Genomic DNA, 19,503 nt, shown 5'->3' with positions numbered 1-19,503 from the left:
CAGGCAATTGACACAATAAAATTAAGATTCCAAGTGAATGATTTAGAAGAACTTGTGCCATTAAGGACTAAAAACTGAAGTGCATGGTAAAAATGTCACTTCATAACAAATTCCATGCTTAATTCTCATAATCTTGATCATCTTTTGATTCTCAATCTTCATTTGGGCAATAAAAGAATTAGAATCCTGAAAATAAAGACCCTTATAGAGTTAAAATGCTTATGTGTGCTCTTTCACCAAATAATTCTATTTCTAGAAATTTAATCACAATAAAATACTCAAGTACCCAAACACTTGTGTCCCAAAATGTTCATTTCAGCATTGTTATAAATATTGCTACAGATAACTGATGGAGGGTACATAAATGAATTTGGTACACCAGTATAAGACCACGTAATATTATGCAACCCTTTAAATGAATGGAGTGTATATATAACTGACACAGTAAGATATTCAAGATTATAAAAAATTACAGTCAGAAAAACATGTATTATACCTTCTTATATGTTAAAAAACAATCACTACAATGTATTTCCATATATACATGTATGGCTGTTTAGGTGGCATCTACGAGTCAATAGTTCTTACCTCTCAGGGAATGGAGCTGGAAAAGACCACTCACTTGTGTACTGTTTTATAATAAGTAATACCGTAACTACTTTTATAATCAAAACTTTTTAAAGTTAAAAACAAGTCTTTAAACATACCAAAAAGTATGCATTACTTTCAAATCCTCTCGCAAGTTTCAATTTTTAAAAATGAGCTATTATCAGACAATCAGATATGAAAGGGGAATCCACAGTCAGACCTCTTACCTTTTAACTGTTCTAGCAAAGACTTAAGGCTATTCTCTACTCGCTCCTGGATCTCCACTGTATCCTCTAAAATAGAAAAACAATGAAAAACATTCTTTTTTTAGCAAGCTCAAAACTTGCAAGCAACACATAGACAAAGACTTTTTTTTTATCTTAAGAGCCCTAGAAATCTAAATTCTATTATTGAGAAACAGAAAAATTAAAGAAAGGAAAAGAAAAATAATGAGAAAAGAGAGCAGTAAAGAGAAAGAAAGGTATTAATTACCTTCTCCCAAGAGCACTACCTAAAGTTCCCTAGGACTAGATCTGTGTGTTTCAAATACTCTAAACAGCAGGATGTACAAACCTTGATTGAGAAGAATAAAAAAAGCATCCAGTCTATAGGATGGTTGTGATTCTCACTAGTTTGAGACCTTAAGAAAAAACTCTTCTCCACAAAGTAGAGGGCTTCATTTTTAAATAAAGAATTCAATCTAAAAATCTAACAGTGTTCTGCTTATTGATTTTAGGAGTGGGGGGAGAAAGGATGAAGAGTGGAAAGCATCAACTCAGAGCAGTTGCTTCCTGTACGTCCCTTGACCAGGCAAGCCTGGGGTTTTGAACCAGCAACCTCAGTATTACAGGTTGATGTTTTTCTCCACTGCGCCACCACTGGTCTAGCTAATAGTATTTTTTAAAAAAATCAAGAATTTCTTTAACTTTTGGACCTAATAATATTTCATATATGGAAAGGACTTAAACTTCTAAAACAAATCTTTGAAACCTATGAAGGTACTTTCTTACATATGAACCCAGACACTTCCAGCACAGCTTCCAGCTTCCATCTCTTCCAAATTTTTCCAAATAGTGAGTTATAGATATTTTGTTGCATTTACTAAGTGCCATATTGCAATGACAAACACCCAGTAAATACACTCATGCAAATATATACTTACCTAAACCATTGGTATCCAGCTCATAAATATCACTAACAAGATAAAAGGAACTGGTCTGACACTGAGAACAGCCAGAGTTAAAGAATCCACACATTCTGGTAGGCACAGGACCAAGGAAAGGATACTGAAAAAGAAAGGGCGATGTTCTTTAAATTCATCTAAATTTATACAAAATTAAAAAAAACAAAGGACTAGAACTACTGGATACAAATCTATCTTAGTGATTAAGTTGCAAATCTCTGATCAGAAAACTTTAGCTGTCCCATACTTATCCACAGGGGATACCTGACACAGGGGATTCAAAGACCCCAGTGGAGCTACCAAACCCTGTATATACCTTTTCCCCCTATATATGCATATCTATGATGATGTTTAACTTACAAATTAAGCAAGTGATTACTAACAACAATAAGTAAGGTAAAATAGAATAATTTTAACAATATTCCACAATAAGTTATGTGAATGCCGTCACTTGTTTTCGAGAGCCCCTTGCTCAGGTCTGCATAGCGGCTCAGAGCTTTCTGAAGCAAGGCACTGCTGGCCATAACAATGCGTTCTTCTGTTCCTGTCTTCCACTCATACATTTAACACCTTTTCCACTTTAACTAAGTACCTACCACACCTCGTGGCCATAACTTTTGCAGTTTGAAGCACGATGGAAAAATAGCACACATTTTTTTTCTTTCTTCACAATTTTGTGGATAGAAGATTCATTCTTACAATAGATTTTAGCCACCTCAGCATATGAATTTTTTCTTTCCTTATTAAATCAGGAACTTTCACATTTTCACTTAAAGGCACTTTATAGCTTCTCTTTGGCATATCTGAATTGCCAGCATCACTACTCTGGTTCTTCGGGGCCATTATTAAATAAAATACGGGTTACTTGAACACAAGCCCAGCAATACCCTGATAACTGGGACAGCTACAGCACGACTAAGGGCAGGCAGTGTGACAGCACAAAGATGCTGGATCACGTTCAGGTAGTATGGGGCGGGACACAGCAGGGCAGTATCAGATTTCATCATGCTACTCAGAACAGCAAGCAATCAATCTAAAATTATAAATTGTTTATTTCTGGAAAATTCCATTTCATTTTTTCAGACTGTGGTTGACTGTAGGTAACCAACTAAAACCGTGGAAAGTCTAACTGCGAATAAAAAGAGACTATAGTAATAACTAAATCATTACAGTGAAAATAGATAGTTATAAAGTTACCATTATCAAAAGAAGCTATTTTGCTTTTCCCCACTCTCCAGTTTGGATACTGAGGCAGCCTCTGCAATTCCCCAAGTCTGTGATATTTGACTTTTTCCTACACATGTCATAAATTGGGACAACAAAATACTATTCTTGACTACTCACCCACCCCAAATTCTTACTTTTAGAAAGACAGTCATATATCATGGCAGCTTTGATGGTAATTACATACTGATAATACCTGAATTTCCTTCTCAATAAATCGTTTTCCTGCCTCCAGGGCCACCTCCAGCTGCTGAAGGAGCAAACGGAAAATATCAATCCTGGAGGATACGCCATTCTCAGTGGTCTTCTCGGAGTTCTTGGGCTCCACCGGGTGGTTAAGACTTGGAAGTCCACTGATCAGCCTCAATGTTAAGGAACGAATTCTTAACCACATCGTCTCCTCCTCCAAGGAAAGTTTCTTATGTTCTTCAGAAACATCCCTTAAAAAAACAATCCCCAAACCATGCCTATTACTCAATGTGTTGTCTTTAAATCTTTCAAAGTTCACTTTCATCAGACAAAATGCCTTTGAATGATCCAGCTTTCATTTACTAGCTGAATGATCTCAGACAAACCAAAATCACCCAAGTCCCCATTTTGGTATCCACAAATAGGAATAATAACCTACCTAACAGGTCATTTTCCACTTAAGAGAGACTTTTCTGATAAAACACTTGATATAAAAATTCAAATGACAGAAAGGTAAAAAATAGAAGGAAAACACGCCCTGATAACCAAGCATCCACCATATTTAACAAGCTTATATAGATATAATACAGAGGCATGAAATGCAGCTAAAAATATTTATATAATTTAAACAAATATAATGGCTTCTCAGCATTCATACTATTTTCTAAACTGCATCTTTTTATGATGGTGTGAGCAGAAAAGATTAACATAGCAAGCCTGAGTCTTTAGAAGGGCCTGCCTGCCAGGGTAGCCCTTGGCTGTCTGCAAACTTGGTACTCCAAGTATTCCCTAAATTATAAGAGGGACTCACTGTGCCTAGACTGTTTGTACAAACTCTGCAGTTTATGATGAACATCTGTTTTCCTTCTGGGAGTCTGGAATGTTGGTACATGCTAGAGAGAGGATGCATAAATCAGTTGATAGAAACCTTGGGCACCAAGTCTCTAATGGGCTCTCTGAGCAGAAACATTGCACACATTGTATTTTCTGTTGCTGGAGAAAGGTATGCGTCATTAAAAAAAAACAGAGGGCATTGGAAGTCGGTGTGTGGAATTCTCCAGACTCCACCTGTGTGTTTTTCCCTTGCTGATCCTGTCATGTATCCTTTAAGCGCAAATACATGCGTGTTTGATGAATCCTAGCAAATCACTAAACATGGTCTTGGCAATGCCCACATCACTGCCCATTTAGAACTACCTCCACACACCTCTCTGTGTGCTTGTGCACTTATTTCCTTAGATTCCACTCCTAGAAGCAGAGCTGCTGAACTCAACAGTAGACACAATTTTCAACCTTGCCACACCACTGAAATTCCCTGGTTAGGGAAGGTCAGATAAAGTTTTACCCCCATGTAATGCACAACAACAACCATTTTCCCCACAACCTTGCTGAGCACAAGTATCAATCTTTTTTATCTCTGTCCAATAGGTTAAAAAATCTTTTTTGCTGTAAGATACATTTCTTTGAACTTCCTGTTAAACCTTCTGCCCAATTTGTTTTTTTGTTATCTTCTCATTTATTAAGAGTTTGCTCTCTATATGAAAGATTAATATAGTAGAAAAATTTACCAATTTACCACATATCTTAGAACTTGTTAACAGACTTATCTCTGTACAGAAGGCTAATATTTACAAAGGTCAAACTGTTTATGTATCAAGATTTCATGTAATGCTAAGAAACGCTTTACCCAACCTTTATTTTTTTTAATTTTATATTTACTCCTAGAATTTCTAAGATGTTTTAACATAATTTTTAATCTCCCTAGAACCTGTTTTTCATGGAAGCTATTAAGGAATATCTATCTTTTAGATTATCCAGTAATTCCAACACAGGAATGAGATTTATTTTCTTCTTTTGGCTTACCAATATTTCTTATCCCTACAACAAATGTATGATTATATTTGTGTAAAAAAAACCCTATTTTAAAAACTGTTAGATTCATCCTAATTCTTTAAAAACAAATTGCTTGGGGGTACTTCTGGTACCTGTCTTTTGGATCCCAGCTGAAGAAAACATTTAAGTCTCGGTTGTCTCTCAAGGCTTCCCATGGAATGTCATCTTCTTCTGGCCGAAGATTCATCGACTTTATACTTTCTGCTAAGCTGATTGATCTATGATATCGAAAATTTATTTATGTATTATTTCAGTAATAAAACAGCCATAAGAACTTATTAGCTAGGCCTTTTTTGTACCAAAATGAAAGGAGGGGAAAGAGAAATGCAGAGAGGAAGAAAGGATTTACTATTAAGAAGTAAAGGTTCATATAAGAGAACCAAGCACAAATCATGCTGGCCTGAGTCTGGAAACCACCAAAATCACATGGATCAACATTAATTTCTGAAATCCTGTGTCTGCAAGGATCATTGTAAACACAATACTGCCTTCAGCCTTGCTGGGCTCTGTGTGGAACCTGGCAGTACCAGGTTCTTTTCCCTTTCTTTCTTGCCTCCCCCCATGCCTACACAAATACACACTTTCTCCTTTTCCCCATTTTTCCTTAGCTTTAGCTTGCTAGTGTTACCCATGAGCCCATTAAAAGGCTCCCAGCATCTGATCTAATCGCTTAGTTACTTTTTAGCTCTTACACAATACTTACATGTTTGCTTCAAGAAGAAGGTCTAACAACATCCTTTCAGTACGGACTTGTGCAAAATGAAGAGAATTATTCAGCCTGTTTCTAAAAGCGATAAACTCTGGGATCTTCTCAAATGCACCATATTTGTAAGCTTGAATAATATATTCTGAGGTCTGGGAAGGAAAGACATTACCTTGGTATAAATATTTCATAGGTCAGGCAACAAAGGCAAACCAATAAAACAAAACACTCAAACTAAAATTAGTTAGATGTTGAAACTAACCTCTAAAGGCACTAGTCATCAAGCAGAATATCAGCTTTTTAAAATATTTTTTCTTCTTTCAAATACCAGAGTCAAATGTCTCCTTACTAATACTACTAATAGTAATTATCAGCTGCTGCTGCCACCACACAGACTTTTCTTTAGCAGTTATGCCTCTCAATTTGACAGGACTGAAGGTTTGTTATACCATATCAGTCAAAAATTTAGTTAGTGCCATTGTGGAAGGGATATTACTCCATGTTTTTCTGCATAGAAGATAAACTGTTTTGTACAAAGGTTCCAAAAACAACAGAATATAACCACCCTACTACAACCCTCCCAAAAAAATCATTCTCCTTCAGAAAAAAGTCTACTCCTTGGTTCTGTGTATTTTTGAATACAGTATTGCAAACATAGGGCAATGTATTACATCAAGATAGAAATAAGGCGCCAAACAGAAGACCTTTAGAAACTCGTGTCATAATCCCTTCTGTGGACAGAAAGACTTTAAGAACCAGGTTACTTGCCCATCCAAACTATCTAAGACCTCTGCTGGAAAATTCCACAAACAAGTAAGTGAAGGCAACACTCACCACATCTGCTTTAATGTAGGTTAATACACATATATACAAATGAAATATTGTGAATAGAAGCAAGATAAAGAATTCTAAACAGATTCTGGCACAAAAGAACAAAATCTTAGGGAAGAAAATTTCAAGGGTGGACCTATGCCATCAGGATTAGAAGTCAGGAGGCCACGCACCCTTTTGACTCAAAGAAAGTGTGAAGCTCAAAGCTGATGTCTGCCCCAAAGATCCTTTCTAGAAAAGCCAGTCCTTTTGCACAACCTCAATCAGCTTTGCCCCCATCTCCATAATGTTTGAATAATTTGCCCAGTAGGAAAAGTAGGCCAATAGTTAACAACATACCCTCTGATACACAGCCTCGCAGGGTTCATTTCAGGCCGCGGGATTGCGCCACGGGCGCTAATTCAACTGCATTCGATGCGGCTTTTAAACCCCATGGGACACCTCGGCGAGCTGTTTGCCTGCAGTATCTGGAGAAATTAAAGACGGACGGACACAAGAAAATTAAAAAGATTACTTGTGATCCTGCAGGTTTAAAGAAGGACTATCTGAAAAAGCTCAAGTGTACCTTCTAGCCTGATTAAAGGACAGTGATAGGCCTCAAGAAGAGGCCAGGATACTCTAAACACATATGCCTATCCGATGGCCACTTGGCTTGGAAAACACAGCATGGTTTACCAGCAGCCCTTGCAATGGAAACTTATAACTTGAAAAAACCAGCTGGTTAGGAACATATAATCCAACAATTAATCAGGATAAAGATATGACTTTGGTGATTCCAATCAAATTTCTCAATTACAGTTCCAAAATATAATATGATTAAAGAAAAGAACCCAGCCTTACCAAGTGTGGAAGTCATTTTAATTTCAAAGTGGTCCATGGACTACCACTTTAGAAAAAGGCAACAGCTTTAAAAAGAGAAAATTCAGGGGCAGCAAAGAAGAAATGTAGTCCTTTAACAAACTAAGAAGGTGACTGGTTCTCTGGCTGCTCTTCTGAAGATAGTCCTCCTTTAATGCTTCAGTAAACCATGAATACAGAGCTAGGAAAGGGCCTGGCCAGCTACCAAATGGACAAGGGCTGAGAAAGGGCTAGGATTTGAAGAAACACCCCAATTAGAACTGCAGGCAAAACTGGAAGCCACCAGCACTTTAAAGACTTCTGAGTATCAGAGAATGTTGTCCATACCTATTTCTACTCATTTATGAGCCACTGAGGCTATTTAGATCCCATTTGGATTCCTGAAATGAACCCTGGTAACTAAGAATTTGCAAAATACATGGACATCAAACCCCAGAATAATGATTTTCATGAATACCTAAAATAGAGACTTTTAAAGGATAACTTTTTAGAAGTACAAATATATAAGTAAATTTTGGAGATATGAATATCTAGCCCTAATTCTCATATTGTAAAATCTATCCCCAAGTAATGAGAGCAGATAGTGACTTTCCCAGAGAGAAAATCCCTGTGCAGACCTTCCAGATTTAACTTTCAATTCCACAGCACAAATCCTTACAAAGCAGAAAACCAGATTTTCTACCTAGGAGTAAAAGTGTTTTCTCAAAGAGCTAGTTGGGGATTGAAAAACATCAGTTACTCAAGGAAACACCATCTGGGGACCCCCAAAATTGCCAAAAATAAAAGATGTAGAGCGAAGAGTCTTCATTCCCAGAGAGATAGTTTTAATACTATCAGAAGGTTTAACACACAGTAAAAAACACAACACTACAACCATGATCGTTCTCAGCCTCAAATTCCTACAGGGAACAGTTCCACACCAGTCTCTACTTTCCTATTTTGAGACTCAGGCTAGGCACTAAGGTTTACGGTGTGGTTTCCTTGCTAGACTGTGTTTTGCTTTTTTTTTGCCTCTAGAAACCCCCAAAGATCATCTACCTAATGTAATTAAATAAGCTCTGTCCAGTTAGTAGTCATAAAAATGTCAAGCAGAGAGCACGCCTTGCACAAGGACGAGTTCCTCTTCTTCTCTTGACTTGGACTTCAGGCCTCGCCTCTGATTGAAATGGACCCCAACTGCTCTTGCTCAACTGGTGGATCCTGCACCTGTGCCGGCTCCTGCAAGTGCAAAGAGTGCAAATGCACCTCTTGCAAGAAGAGCTGCTGCTCCTGCTGCCCTGTGGGCTGTGCCAAGTGTGCCCAGGGCTGTGTCTGCAAGGAAGCACTGGACAAGTGCAGCTGCTGTGCGTGATGTGGGGGAGAGCCTGCTCCCCCTTGTAAATAGAGCAATGTGTACAAACCTGCATTTTTTTTTTATTTTTCAATGAACCCTGACCCAACTGCTATGTTCCTTTTTATATGAAATATTTGAATGATAATAAACTTATCTAGACTGTCAAAAAAAAAAAAAAAAAAAAAAAATGTCAAGCAGAACATCCTAGTCCCAGATCAGTAAAATACTGTAATTTTATCAGGTTCAGCATCACAAACATTCAGATGAATTATTATTCCTGCCATATATAACATCATCAAAACACCAAAGGTACAGAAAGCCACTGAGGACAACATGCTCTCTCAAACCACTGCTGGGGATCTCCTTTCCGCGCGCGCGCGTGTGTATGTGTGTGTGTGTTTTCAAAACAACTCTTCAGACATAATATTTGTATGTTTGGGGAGGGAAAATTAAAATTTAATTTTTATTAGGATAAAGTATTGTAGCTTTATTGGCCAAATCATGAACAATATGTTTAAGAATGCTAAATGATTGGAAACGAATAAAACCAGCCACCAGCCTTGAACTAACCCCTTATTTACCCCTCCATGCCCACTTCAAAACTATCTGAGACACAAAACTGAAAAGAATTCTTCAGTAAATCAAGTTTCTTTAATCTCTTCTTCTGAAATATAGAAATGAGTATTATGAAATCTCATAATAATGAGATTTAAGGAATACTTCTATTTTTTTTTCTTAATAAAACTACTTAAAACCAGAAGGGCAAGCACAGCTATTTGAACACACAGTGAAAACTCACAGATTTATAATTCAACAGCCCACTCTTGCTGAGAGATTTTAGAAACCCAGCATCCAAAAGAAACCCTCTAAGCCAGACCAGCACCTTCAGAGCAACACATTCAAATGCTGATACCCAATTCCCTCTCTTCCAGGTCAGGAGCTGTGGCACAAAATGACTTCTGAAAAGAGACACCCATCACTGTGGGGGGAAAGGGTCACAGGGGAGGAGAACAGGGCGTAAAAGCCAATAGATGAAGCATAGTTCACCATCCCTTGCTACATCAGCACTCTAGGCCATGCCCTGAAACTTGTCAGAACATAATTATTGCAAGCTGAGAACAACAAACCTTTATTCTATTGTTCAGAAATGCTTCTACCCTGCCCTGCCTTCTATTTAATATGCCGCTAAAGAATTAGAGCAGATAGATAAGCCATAGCCGTTATAGTTACAAAATATTTTTTAAAAATCCTCATTAGCACTTGCCATCAAGAACCCCAGAAACCAGCTACCTTGCTCAGTTTCTTGTCTGCTGTTAGACCATGAAAACGGAAGGCAATGGGCAGATATCTGGCAAGGCCCCGTCCCAGGCGGTGAGGCTTAGCAGCACATGAGAGCCAAGTGGGCAGTGACCACTCTAGAATACATGCCTCATCTCCTCATATACTCCTGGGGGGGGTTGCAAAAATGGTCAACTGAGTAGAGATCACATACACGGTTTTTCCACAAAAATTTCCACTTAACTGATGTGTGGAGACCAAGTACGTTTGCAATGAAAAATATGGTGCAAATCCCATCCTTTCATTATGGCACAGAGAAACTCTGTCTTATTTATTGCTAGTATTAAAAGACTACTATTGATCAAAGTTTTCTGAAGTGATCTTCAATTGGTCAACTGTATAATTTTGAGAAAATATAAGTGCATTCACTGTTGGCAAAGAGCACACAGTGGTCACAGATTTCAGAAATAAATCAAGGTAACAGAGCAGCTGCTATCTTAGAATCTTACATGGCATCCTCATGCCCTTGGAAATGTCGCCTAGAAATTAAAAGACCAACCTAAGAGGCATAACACTTCCCATTCTCTTAATACCCGGTTTTAAATTTATCTTTGTTTAGATTCTATTAAACATATCCACTCTATCAACTACAAATAACTCTTCACCTCTACCTAACAGCCTTGGCCAGGAAGCTACGGCCTAAGGGTGCCTGTGAGCACAGCAAGGTACATGTCAACATGTGCACCTGCAACGCAGGGAAGATGCTCTCTGAATTGTGTGTGTTCAGCAGGCAAGACCATGTTTAAGGAGACTGTTTTCACTTACATCTTTCTGGTTGGAGTGGAAGAACCTGAGCGCAAAGCCACAGGACTGCACCGCGGCCGCGTACTGACCCAGGGCCACGGCGTGTCGGGTCAGAAGATAGCTAGGGCGGGAGGGAAGGAGAGAACGTGTTATGCTCTAGTATCATATGCTATACTTCAAACTACCGTGGCAGGGAAATAGCTAAGCATGTGGACAATTTTAAAGATTCTGCCACAGAAATTATCTAATTCACAGAATCAAATTGTTAAAAAAAAAAAGAGCAAAGCTGACTTAGTTCTGTGGGAGCCCCAGAGTTTCGTGCCATGTTTGCTTACACTCAGATGATTAAGGGAACATAAGTTGTAAGAGAACAGAATACTGTTTTCCTAAAACAGCTCTGCAGAGGATAGAGAAAATACCCTTGATTCTTCACAAAGGATAGTACAACGCAAATTCAAAGGATCTGTGAGGGCAATAAATAGGAGTACATGTGTCAACCCCAACTGAGAGGCAGAAGTAAAACTTCAAAACTACATGTGGTGCCTGACCTGTGGTGGCGCAGTGGATAAAGGCGTCGACCTGGAAATGCTGAGGTCGCCGGTTCGAAACCCTGGGCTTGCCTGGTCAAGGCACATATGGGAGTTGATGCTTCCAGCTCCTCCCTACCTTCTCTCTCTGTCTCTCTCTCCCCTCTCTCTCTCTGCCTCTCTCTCTCTCCCTTTCTCTCTCCTCTCTAAAATGAATAAATAAAATTTTTTAAAAAATTAAAAAATAGGCCCTGGCCGGTTGGCTCAGTGGTGGAGCGTCGGCCTAGCGTGCGGAGGACCCGGGTTCGATTCCCGGCCAGGGCACACAGGAGAGGCGCACATTTGCTTCTCCACCCCTCCGCTGCGCTTTCCTCTCTGTCTCTCTCTTCCCCTCCCGCAGCCGAGGCTCCACTGGAGCAAGGATGGCCCGGGCGCTGGGGATGGCTCTGTGGCCTCTGCCTCAGGCGCTAGAGTGGCTCTGGTCGCAACATGGCGACGCCCAGGATGGGCAGTGCATCGCCCCCTGGTGGGCGGAGCGTCGCCCCATGGTGGGCGTGCGGGGTGGATCCCGGTCGGGCACATGCCGGAGTCTGTCTGACTGTCTCTCCCTGTTTCCAGCTTCAGAAAAATGAAAAAGAAAAAAATAAAAATAAAAAAATAAAACTACGTGTGGTAAGAAATGGTTCAAAGTATACACCTGCTTGCTGTCTCTGAGGGGAAGTTTCTTACCATTCCTAAACTGCAAATTTTAACATTACTACAAAATTCTGGTGCATATAAACTCTCACTACTTTGCAATGAGTCATAATAGGCAATTATTTCATCCAAAAGGCTTAATACCGGGAACAACTTTACTGCTAAAATTGAAAAGTTCTGAGTTCCACGTAACCAGGGCCCCACACCGGTGTAGCGGGCTGATCACTATTCAGAGTATATACTACCAACCCAATGGTATCATGCTGGATATGCTTAGCATCGAGGCTGGAGTACAGATCCAACACGGGTTCAAATGCCCCCAGCATACAGTAGATTCGAACAAGCAGCAATTTGAACTGAGCATTGGAAGGGCTGTGGGTTAATCCCTCTTCCAACAAGGTCAGGGCCTGCCACACAGCAGTCTCGTCACCTAGAACCAAAAGAGAACAGCATTTACCCACAGATCTTGACTGCAAATGGAGGTTTCTCAAAACAAAAACAAAAACTTACCAACATCATCGCCTCCCCTAACTATTCTAAGAGTGGGTTTAGGTGGCAGAGAACAAATTTTAGATATGCACCTGTATGCAAAATGGGATTTCCCTGAATAGACAGTCCCTCAATAGTTACCTCGATTCATAAACATGCATCTGCAAAACTGATGCCAACTTTAAGCTGCTAGGTCTTGTGAAGAGAAGTTGTGGAATCTCATAGATTCCTAGATTCCAAAAAGAAATGGATTTTGAAGGAGAACTGGCGTCTACCAACTCTCCCATAAAGGATTTTCTCTAGAAGACCCCAGACAGCTTAACCTGTGCTGGCACAGTGGATAAAGCGTCGACCTGGAACGCTGAGGTCACCAGCTCGAAACCCTGGGTTTGCCCGGTCAAGGCCCATATGAGAAGCACCTTCTAGCTTCTTCCCCTCCTCCTCACCTTTCTCCCTCTCTCTCTCTCCCCTTCCCCATTTCTCTCTTCCTCTCTCTCTCAAGTCAATAAATAAAATATATTTTTTTAAAAAAGCAAAGTTAAGCCTGACCAGGTGGTGGCGCAGTGGATAGAGCGTTGGACTGGGATGCGGAAGGACCCAGGTTCGAGACCCTGAGGTCGCCAGCTTGAGCGTGGGCTCATCTGGTTTGAGCAAAAAGCTCACCAGCCTTGGACCCAAGGTCACTGGCTCCAGCAAGAGGTTACTCGGTCTGCTGAAGGCCCGCGGTCAAGGCATATATGAGAAAGCAATCAATGAACAACTAAGAAGTTGCAACGCGCAAGGAAAAACTAATGATTAATGCTTCTCATCTCTCTCTGTTCCTGTCTATCTCTGCCTCTGTAAAAAAAAATAAAATAAAAATAAATAAAAAAGCAAAGTTAAATAGCAATGATTGCTCCTTACCTGTTTCTCTCCATATATCAATAAGTATATGGACAGCAAGGAGACAGTAATAGTCTGAAAACTGCAATTCAGTTTTCAAACAGGATTTCCCTAGAGGGAGAAAAAAATCACAAGAATTTAACATTTAACTATTACCACCCCAAAGAAGTTTTTCAAAGCAGAAAAAGTGGTAAGAGGGAGAAGAGAGGCGAAAAGAAAATAATAAGAATGGGATAAATACTGAAAGAAAATAAAAGCCATTAACCAAAGGATTCAAAAATGAGATTAGACTCAGCTGGAGCAGAAGGGTTCCAGAGCAGAGGTGGTATCTGAATCAGTCCCACAGGAAGAGCAGCAAGATTTGGAAGATTTTCGGTAAAGAAAAGGACAGAAGCCAAAGGCCACATATCACTAAAACAATATTATGCTCATTATTCCACCTAATTATTTTAGAATGCAGTTGGAAAAATACTGATATCATTGAATCAGGTAATTAATATTTATCACATATATCTAGCAATTTGAAGATCATCTTCTAAATATCTCACAATTTAAAACATTCTTTTTGTTCACTTATGTAGTCTATATATTATAAATATTAAGGAATATAAGCAGAAAATGTGACAATTACCTAAACTATGCAACTCATATGAGCCCCATGTGATAATGAGTTAGCTCACCAGATCAGGAAGAATATGGACAACTATAATGACTTAAAACTCCAAGCTTAATCTTGTATGCCAACTATACTTAAATTAAAAAAAAATGAAATATAGAATAATAATAATAATAATAAAACTCCAAAGGCTTTGCATTTTATTATTTGGTCAGTCTTGCCACTTGACAAAATATTCTCCTTGCCAAACTCATTAAAATAAGGTGCTGTGACTAAAAAATTTTTTTAAAACTTCTAAGTCTTAGCAGATCAGGGAACAACTGCACATTTTAAAAGGCTGCTCACCAAATTCCAGTCCATGCTGGTACCTCAACATCAGTTCTCTGACCGCACCCAGTTTCTGACTTCTATCCATAGTGTGATACAAGCCCAGTAACCGTGTCAGCTGCACCACACACAAATGCTGCTGCAGAGCTCGGATGTCGGCGGGCAGTGCCAGCTTATCCTCTGTTGGTGTTGACAAAGGAACAACTCCAAGTAGCTGATTAATAAACTGCAGAGTGGGGAAAAGAGGAACAGGTCTCAAAACTGAACTATTCCTTAGTAGGCCATAATTAGTAAATATTGAAATGGTCTAGAAAAAGACATCAAGAAAAAAATACAAATTAAAACTCTTTAAAATACCATTTTCATTTGCTACCAAAATTGCTAAAACAAAAAAATTTCTAACAGCACATGATGCTGGTGAAACTGACACACTCATGCATTGCTAGCCAAAAATATCTGGTCAAAAGCATATATTATACACACTAAAAGATGAAAAGAATTGTGAAGATGTTTCATAATTTATAACACAGCAACATGACATATAATGTAGCAATGAAAAAGTTTAATTAGGAAGAGTATACAAATGAACAGATGACCAAAAACAAACCAACCTACAATCATACTGATATTCAAATGAATCCTAAGGGAAAAATCATCCACTTACAGGAATAAATAGGGCACGTCAGGGGACTTAAGCTGCATTTGTACTCAAGTTTTTATTTTGAGATAACCGTAGATTCGCATACAGGTGTAAAAAATAACAGAGATTCCCATGTACCCTTTACCCAGTTTCTCTGAAAGGTAACATCTTCCATTAAAATGTGTTTAATTCTTTAAATTTGCCCTGGCCGGTTGGCTCAGCGGTAGAGCGTCGGCCTGGCATGCGGGGGACCCGGGTTCAATTCCCGGCCAGGGCACATAAGAGAAGCGCCCATTTGCTTCTCCACCCCCCACCCCCTCCTTCCTCTCTGTCTCTCTCTTCCCTTCCCGCAGCCAAGGCTCCATTGGAGCAAAGATGGCCCGGGCGCTGGGGATGGCTCCTTGGCCTCTGCCCCAGGCGCTAGAGTGGCTCTGGTTGCGGCAGAGCGACGCCTTGGAGGGGCAGAGCATCGCCCCCTGGTGGGCAGAGCGTCGCCCCTGGTGGGCGTGCCGGGTAGATCCCGGTCGGGCGCATGCGGGAGTCTGTCTGACTGTCTCTCCCCGTTTCCAGCTTCGGGGGGGGGGGGGGGGGAGAAATAATTCTTTAAATTTGGCAAGAACTTTAAACACCAGTTTCAGTTATACATTTATTAAACAGGCTTATTTTCACTCACTTCCAAAACCCTATTAAGATGGCAGCAAATACCAATGGGACTTAACTTACAAGGATCAGGGATATGTGAACCGATAACAATAAGACTTCAAAAGATAAAAAGGAGAGGGGCAGGTGTTAGGTAATAACCAGTGTACAGAATGCAAGGGGAGGACATCAATATACAGCAGGCCTATTCCAACCATAAAACCTTGCAAGACAGAAATTAAGGGTACCAGGTGTCTCTGTAAGCTAAACTGTTGATGAGACTGAAATAGGAGATTTTGCTAAATTCTAAGACTTTAGAATCCTCCCCAAGCTAAAAAACTGACTTCCTATAGCCCACAGAAGCTGAAGAGAGACTCTAGTCTCAGGGAGAGCAGGCATAGCAGGAAACACTGAAAAGGCGAAATTTTACTTATTCAGTGATGAGACCCAGTCCCCCTCTCCCTACTCCTAACCAGATCCCAGAATGCTACCAGTCAAATGTTTAAGACCTCAAACACAGATGATGGCAAACAGGCTCTCTGAAAAGCATTTCTTAAGTGAAAGAGGAATAGTGGTGGTTGAGGGGAAAGGTTTGGGTAAGAATGGAACAGTTCTATCAGCTCGTGTTTTAGACTACACTAAAGAGTTGTTCACTTTTATGATTGTGCAAGAAAGGTAATCTTCAATACAAAGTGGCTCAGTTGTGAATATTTGTAGTCATAAAAATATAAATACTGAGTCATGACTGAACTATATTGAGGGGAAGTATGTAAGGGGAGAAGACATAAATGAAACAATCACCTTCCACAGTAGGGCACGGACAGATGAAGACTAACTGCAAAAATAAACAACTATTTAAGCCTCTAATTTAGAAATACAAAGTTAAATAACAGAAAAAACAATGTAGAGTTGAAAATGATTTGTTTATAAAGACCCAGAACCTGGGGTGGAGATGACAAAGAGCTTTTAATTTATTGGAGTGACCACGGTTAACAAAACCATGGTTCACGTGTACAATTCAACGATTTTTTTTTCAATTACAGTTGATATTCTATATTAGTTTCAGGTGTAAAGCAGAGTGATTAGACATTTATATAACTCATGAAGTGATCTCACAATAAGTCTAGTACCCAACTGCTTTTCAATAGAAGCCATGTAGTACTATTTGACTTCTTCAATTTTATACATGTAACTTTTGGATATGAATTAAAATTAAATTAACATCCCACTAAATCATGTAGTTTACATCTGTCATGATTTTGCTTTAATTTGTCTACAGTTGTATGAATTTTATTATGATCAGATAATCTTATTTGTAACAAACTGCAGCACTGGTTGGTGTTCATGTTTTTGTGTGAATGACATAGCTTCTACTGCCAGCTGTTCCACTCTTGCAGGCCATTCTATGTATTCTTTATGCTTAGTTATTAATGCCTTCTTTAGTGAATGCTAAAGAGGAATGTTCCAAACAGGGTTTGTGTTCACTGTTTATTCTAATCTGTCTATTCAATTTTACCGCTACACAAAAAGCTTCTTTACAAACTGGAATCATTTTACTGTTTAGCTTAAAACCCCAAGGCAAAGAAAACAAAAGATAAAAACATCACTGTGGGTGAGCCACTTCGGAATAACTGGGATCAATGGCCACTCTTTTTGGCTTTTTTTTTTTTTTTAATTTTAAGATAGAATGAAAATAAAATATTCATTGTTTTATTTGATATGTTGATAACATTAATTATATTTTAAAGTTAAAATTGATATTTATTTTTATCAGGTATCTAAATAATTACATATTTGAATATAATGTACATCCTACAATTATGAATGTGAATATGATTAGGAGCAATAAAAGTAAAAAAATGAAATGTTAAACATTCTAATAACTTTGACTAAGCTATTTTTTTTTTTTCTTCAATTAGGGGCTAGTCCCATTTCAAAAGGATTTGGCTCCTAATTCATTGGGACAACAGTTCTCAACTTGAACTTTACTTGGACAGTTTGCCATCCTCTGACAATCATACAGCTGAGGGACAGAATTTTTAGCTACTGAAGTCATCCCACATTTAAAAGGCTGTGGCAGCAAAATTATTCTCTCAGTGAAAAATTTACATAGGACTACAGAACTTACTGCAGCAGCTTTAAATCTTTTGTCTCACAGAGCAATGACTACCTATCGCTGCTAGTATTCCAGCTTTTCTAGAGGGTTCCTCTCAATGAGGTACTATGAAGGGGTCACATCAGATAACATAAGATTTTTTTTTTTTATTAAATGAGAGGCAGGGAGGCATGCGCCCCAACCAGGATCTACCTGGCAACCTCTGTCTCTGCACTGCTCTGTTGTTTGGCAACTGAGTTATTTCAGTACTTGAGGTGAGGCCATGAAGCCATTCTCAGCACCTGGGGCCAACTTGCTCAAACCATTCCAGCTATGGCTGCGGGAGAGGATGGGAAAAGAGAGGGGCCCTGATCAGTTGGCTCAGTAGTAGAGTGTGGGCCTGCGTGTGGAAGTCCCAGGTTCAATCCCAGGCCAGGGCACACAGGAGAAGCACCCATCTGCTTCTTTAACCTTCCCCCCCTCCTTTCTCTCTGCCTCTCTCTTCCCTTCCCACAGCCAAGGCTCCACTGGAGCAAAGCTGGCCCGGGCACTGAGGATGGCTCCATGGCCTCCACCTCAGGTGCTAGAATGGCTCCAGCTGCAATGGAGCAATGACCCAGAAGGGGAGAGCATCACCTTCTGGTGCAGGGGTCGGGAACCTTTTTGGCTGAGAGAGCCATGAATGCCACATATTTTAAAATGTAATTCTGTGAGAGCCATACAACGACCCGTGTACATTATACATTATCCAATAAAAATTTGGTGTTGTCCCAGAGGACAGCTGTGATTGGCTCCAGCCACCCACAACCATGAACATGAACGGTAGGAAATGAATGGATTGTAATACATGAGAATGTTTTATATATTTAACGTTATTATTTTTTTAATTAAAGATTTGTCTGCGAGCCAGATGCAGTCATCAAAAGAGCCACATCTGGATCACAAGCAATAGGTTCCCGACCCCTGCTCTAGTGGGCTTGCTATGTGGATACCGGTTGGGCGCATATGGGGGTCTGTCTCTCTGCCTCCCTGCTTTTCACTTCAGAAAAATAAATATAAGAGAGAGAGAAAGAGAGAAGCAGGGGTATGGGGAGGGGTGGAGAAGCAGATGGTCACTTCTCCTGCGTTCCCTGACTGGAAATCGAACCCAGGACTTCCACACAGGCTGATGCTCTACCGCTGAGCCAATCGGCCAGGGCCCTAAGACTTTCAAACATACCAGCAAAGTAGAATTGCTGGTACCAGATTCATACTGGCAAACCTTTATGAATCTCAGTTGACAACAATATACTGTAAGTGCTCTTCTAATGCAGCCCCATTGTTTGGTGCTTCAGTTTACAAGATGGTAAGCTGTTAAGCACTGTAATATAGGATCAACTGTTCCCTATCTTAGCACTTAGCACACAATATGTGCAACAAACACTCAATGAATCTCTCCCACATGGTTCTAGATTCTGCCTAAATTCCCCCAGTAACATGAAACTCACACACTGTCTTTTTAGAGAACTCTGGCTACCAGAAAGATCTTTTTCTCACTAAGCCAAATTCTGAATTTCCTGTAACAACTTGCTGGTCCCAGTTCTCACCCCTTTGCTACAATAGTGTTTTTCAAATATGAGAAAGGAACTACTCTGTTTTCACCGGACCAAACCCCTCTTTATTTCACTCAACCACTTCTTTCTCAAATCCTTCTACAACCCAGGATCCT

General features: G+C 39.7%; 1 protein-coding gene and 1 pseudogene across 3 annotated transcripts in view; one reads left to right on the top strand and one right to left on the bottom strand.

The window, feature by feature from the left end:
* The window catches only part of NAA25 (N-alpha-acetyltransferase 25, NatB auxiliary subunit), a 66,428-nt gene that overhangs the window by 12,085 nt on the left and 34,840 nt on the right, over positions 1–19,503 (bottom strand). For all 3 annotated transcript variants that reach the window (XM_066260536.1, XM_066260537.1, XM_066260539.1), the window contains 9 exons: positions 14,440–14,647; positions 13,500–13,589; positions 12,357–12,537; positions 10,906–11,005; positions 5,781–5,932; positions 5,170–5,295; positions 3,192–3,435; positions 1,751–1,874; positions 816–881 (listed from right to left, as the gene is read on the bottom strand). In XM_066260536.1, the coding sequence (XP_066116633.1) occupies positions 816–881; positions 1,751–1,874; positions 3,192–3,435; positions 5,170–5,295; positions 5,781–5,932; positions 10,906–11,005; positions 12,357–12,537; positions 13,500–13,589; positions 14,440–14,647 (1,291 nt within the window). The remainder of the gene's footprint in view (positions 1–815; positions 882–1,750; positions 1,875–3,191; positions 3,436–5,169; positions 5,296–5,780; positions 5,933–10,905; positions 11,006–12,356; positions 12,538–13,499; positions 13,590–14,439; positions 14,648–19,503) is intronic.
* LOC136323242 (metallothionein-1 pseudogene) lies at positions 8,561–8,962 on the top strand (annotated as a pseudogene).

The sequence above is a fragment of the Saccopteryx bilineata genome, chromosome 2 (assembly GCF_036850765.1).
Source record: "Saccopteryx bilineata isolate mSacBil1 chromosome 2, mSacBil1_pri_phased_curated, whole genome shotgun sequence".
In the NCBI taxonomy this organism is placed as follows: Eukaryota; Metazoa; Chordata; class Mammalia; order Chiroptera; family Emballonuridae; genus Saccopteryx; species Saccopteryx bilineata.
Note: the sequence above shows the minus strand (reverse complement) of the source record. Positions and strands in the feature narration are given on the sequence as shown.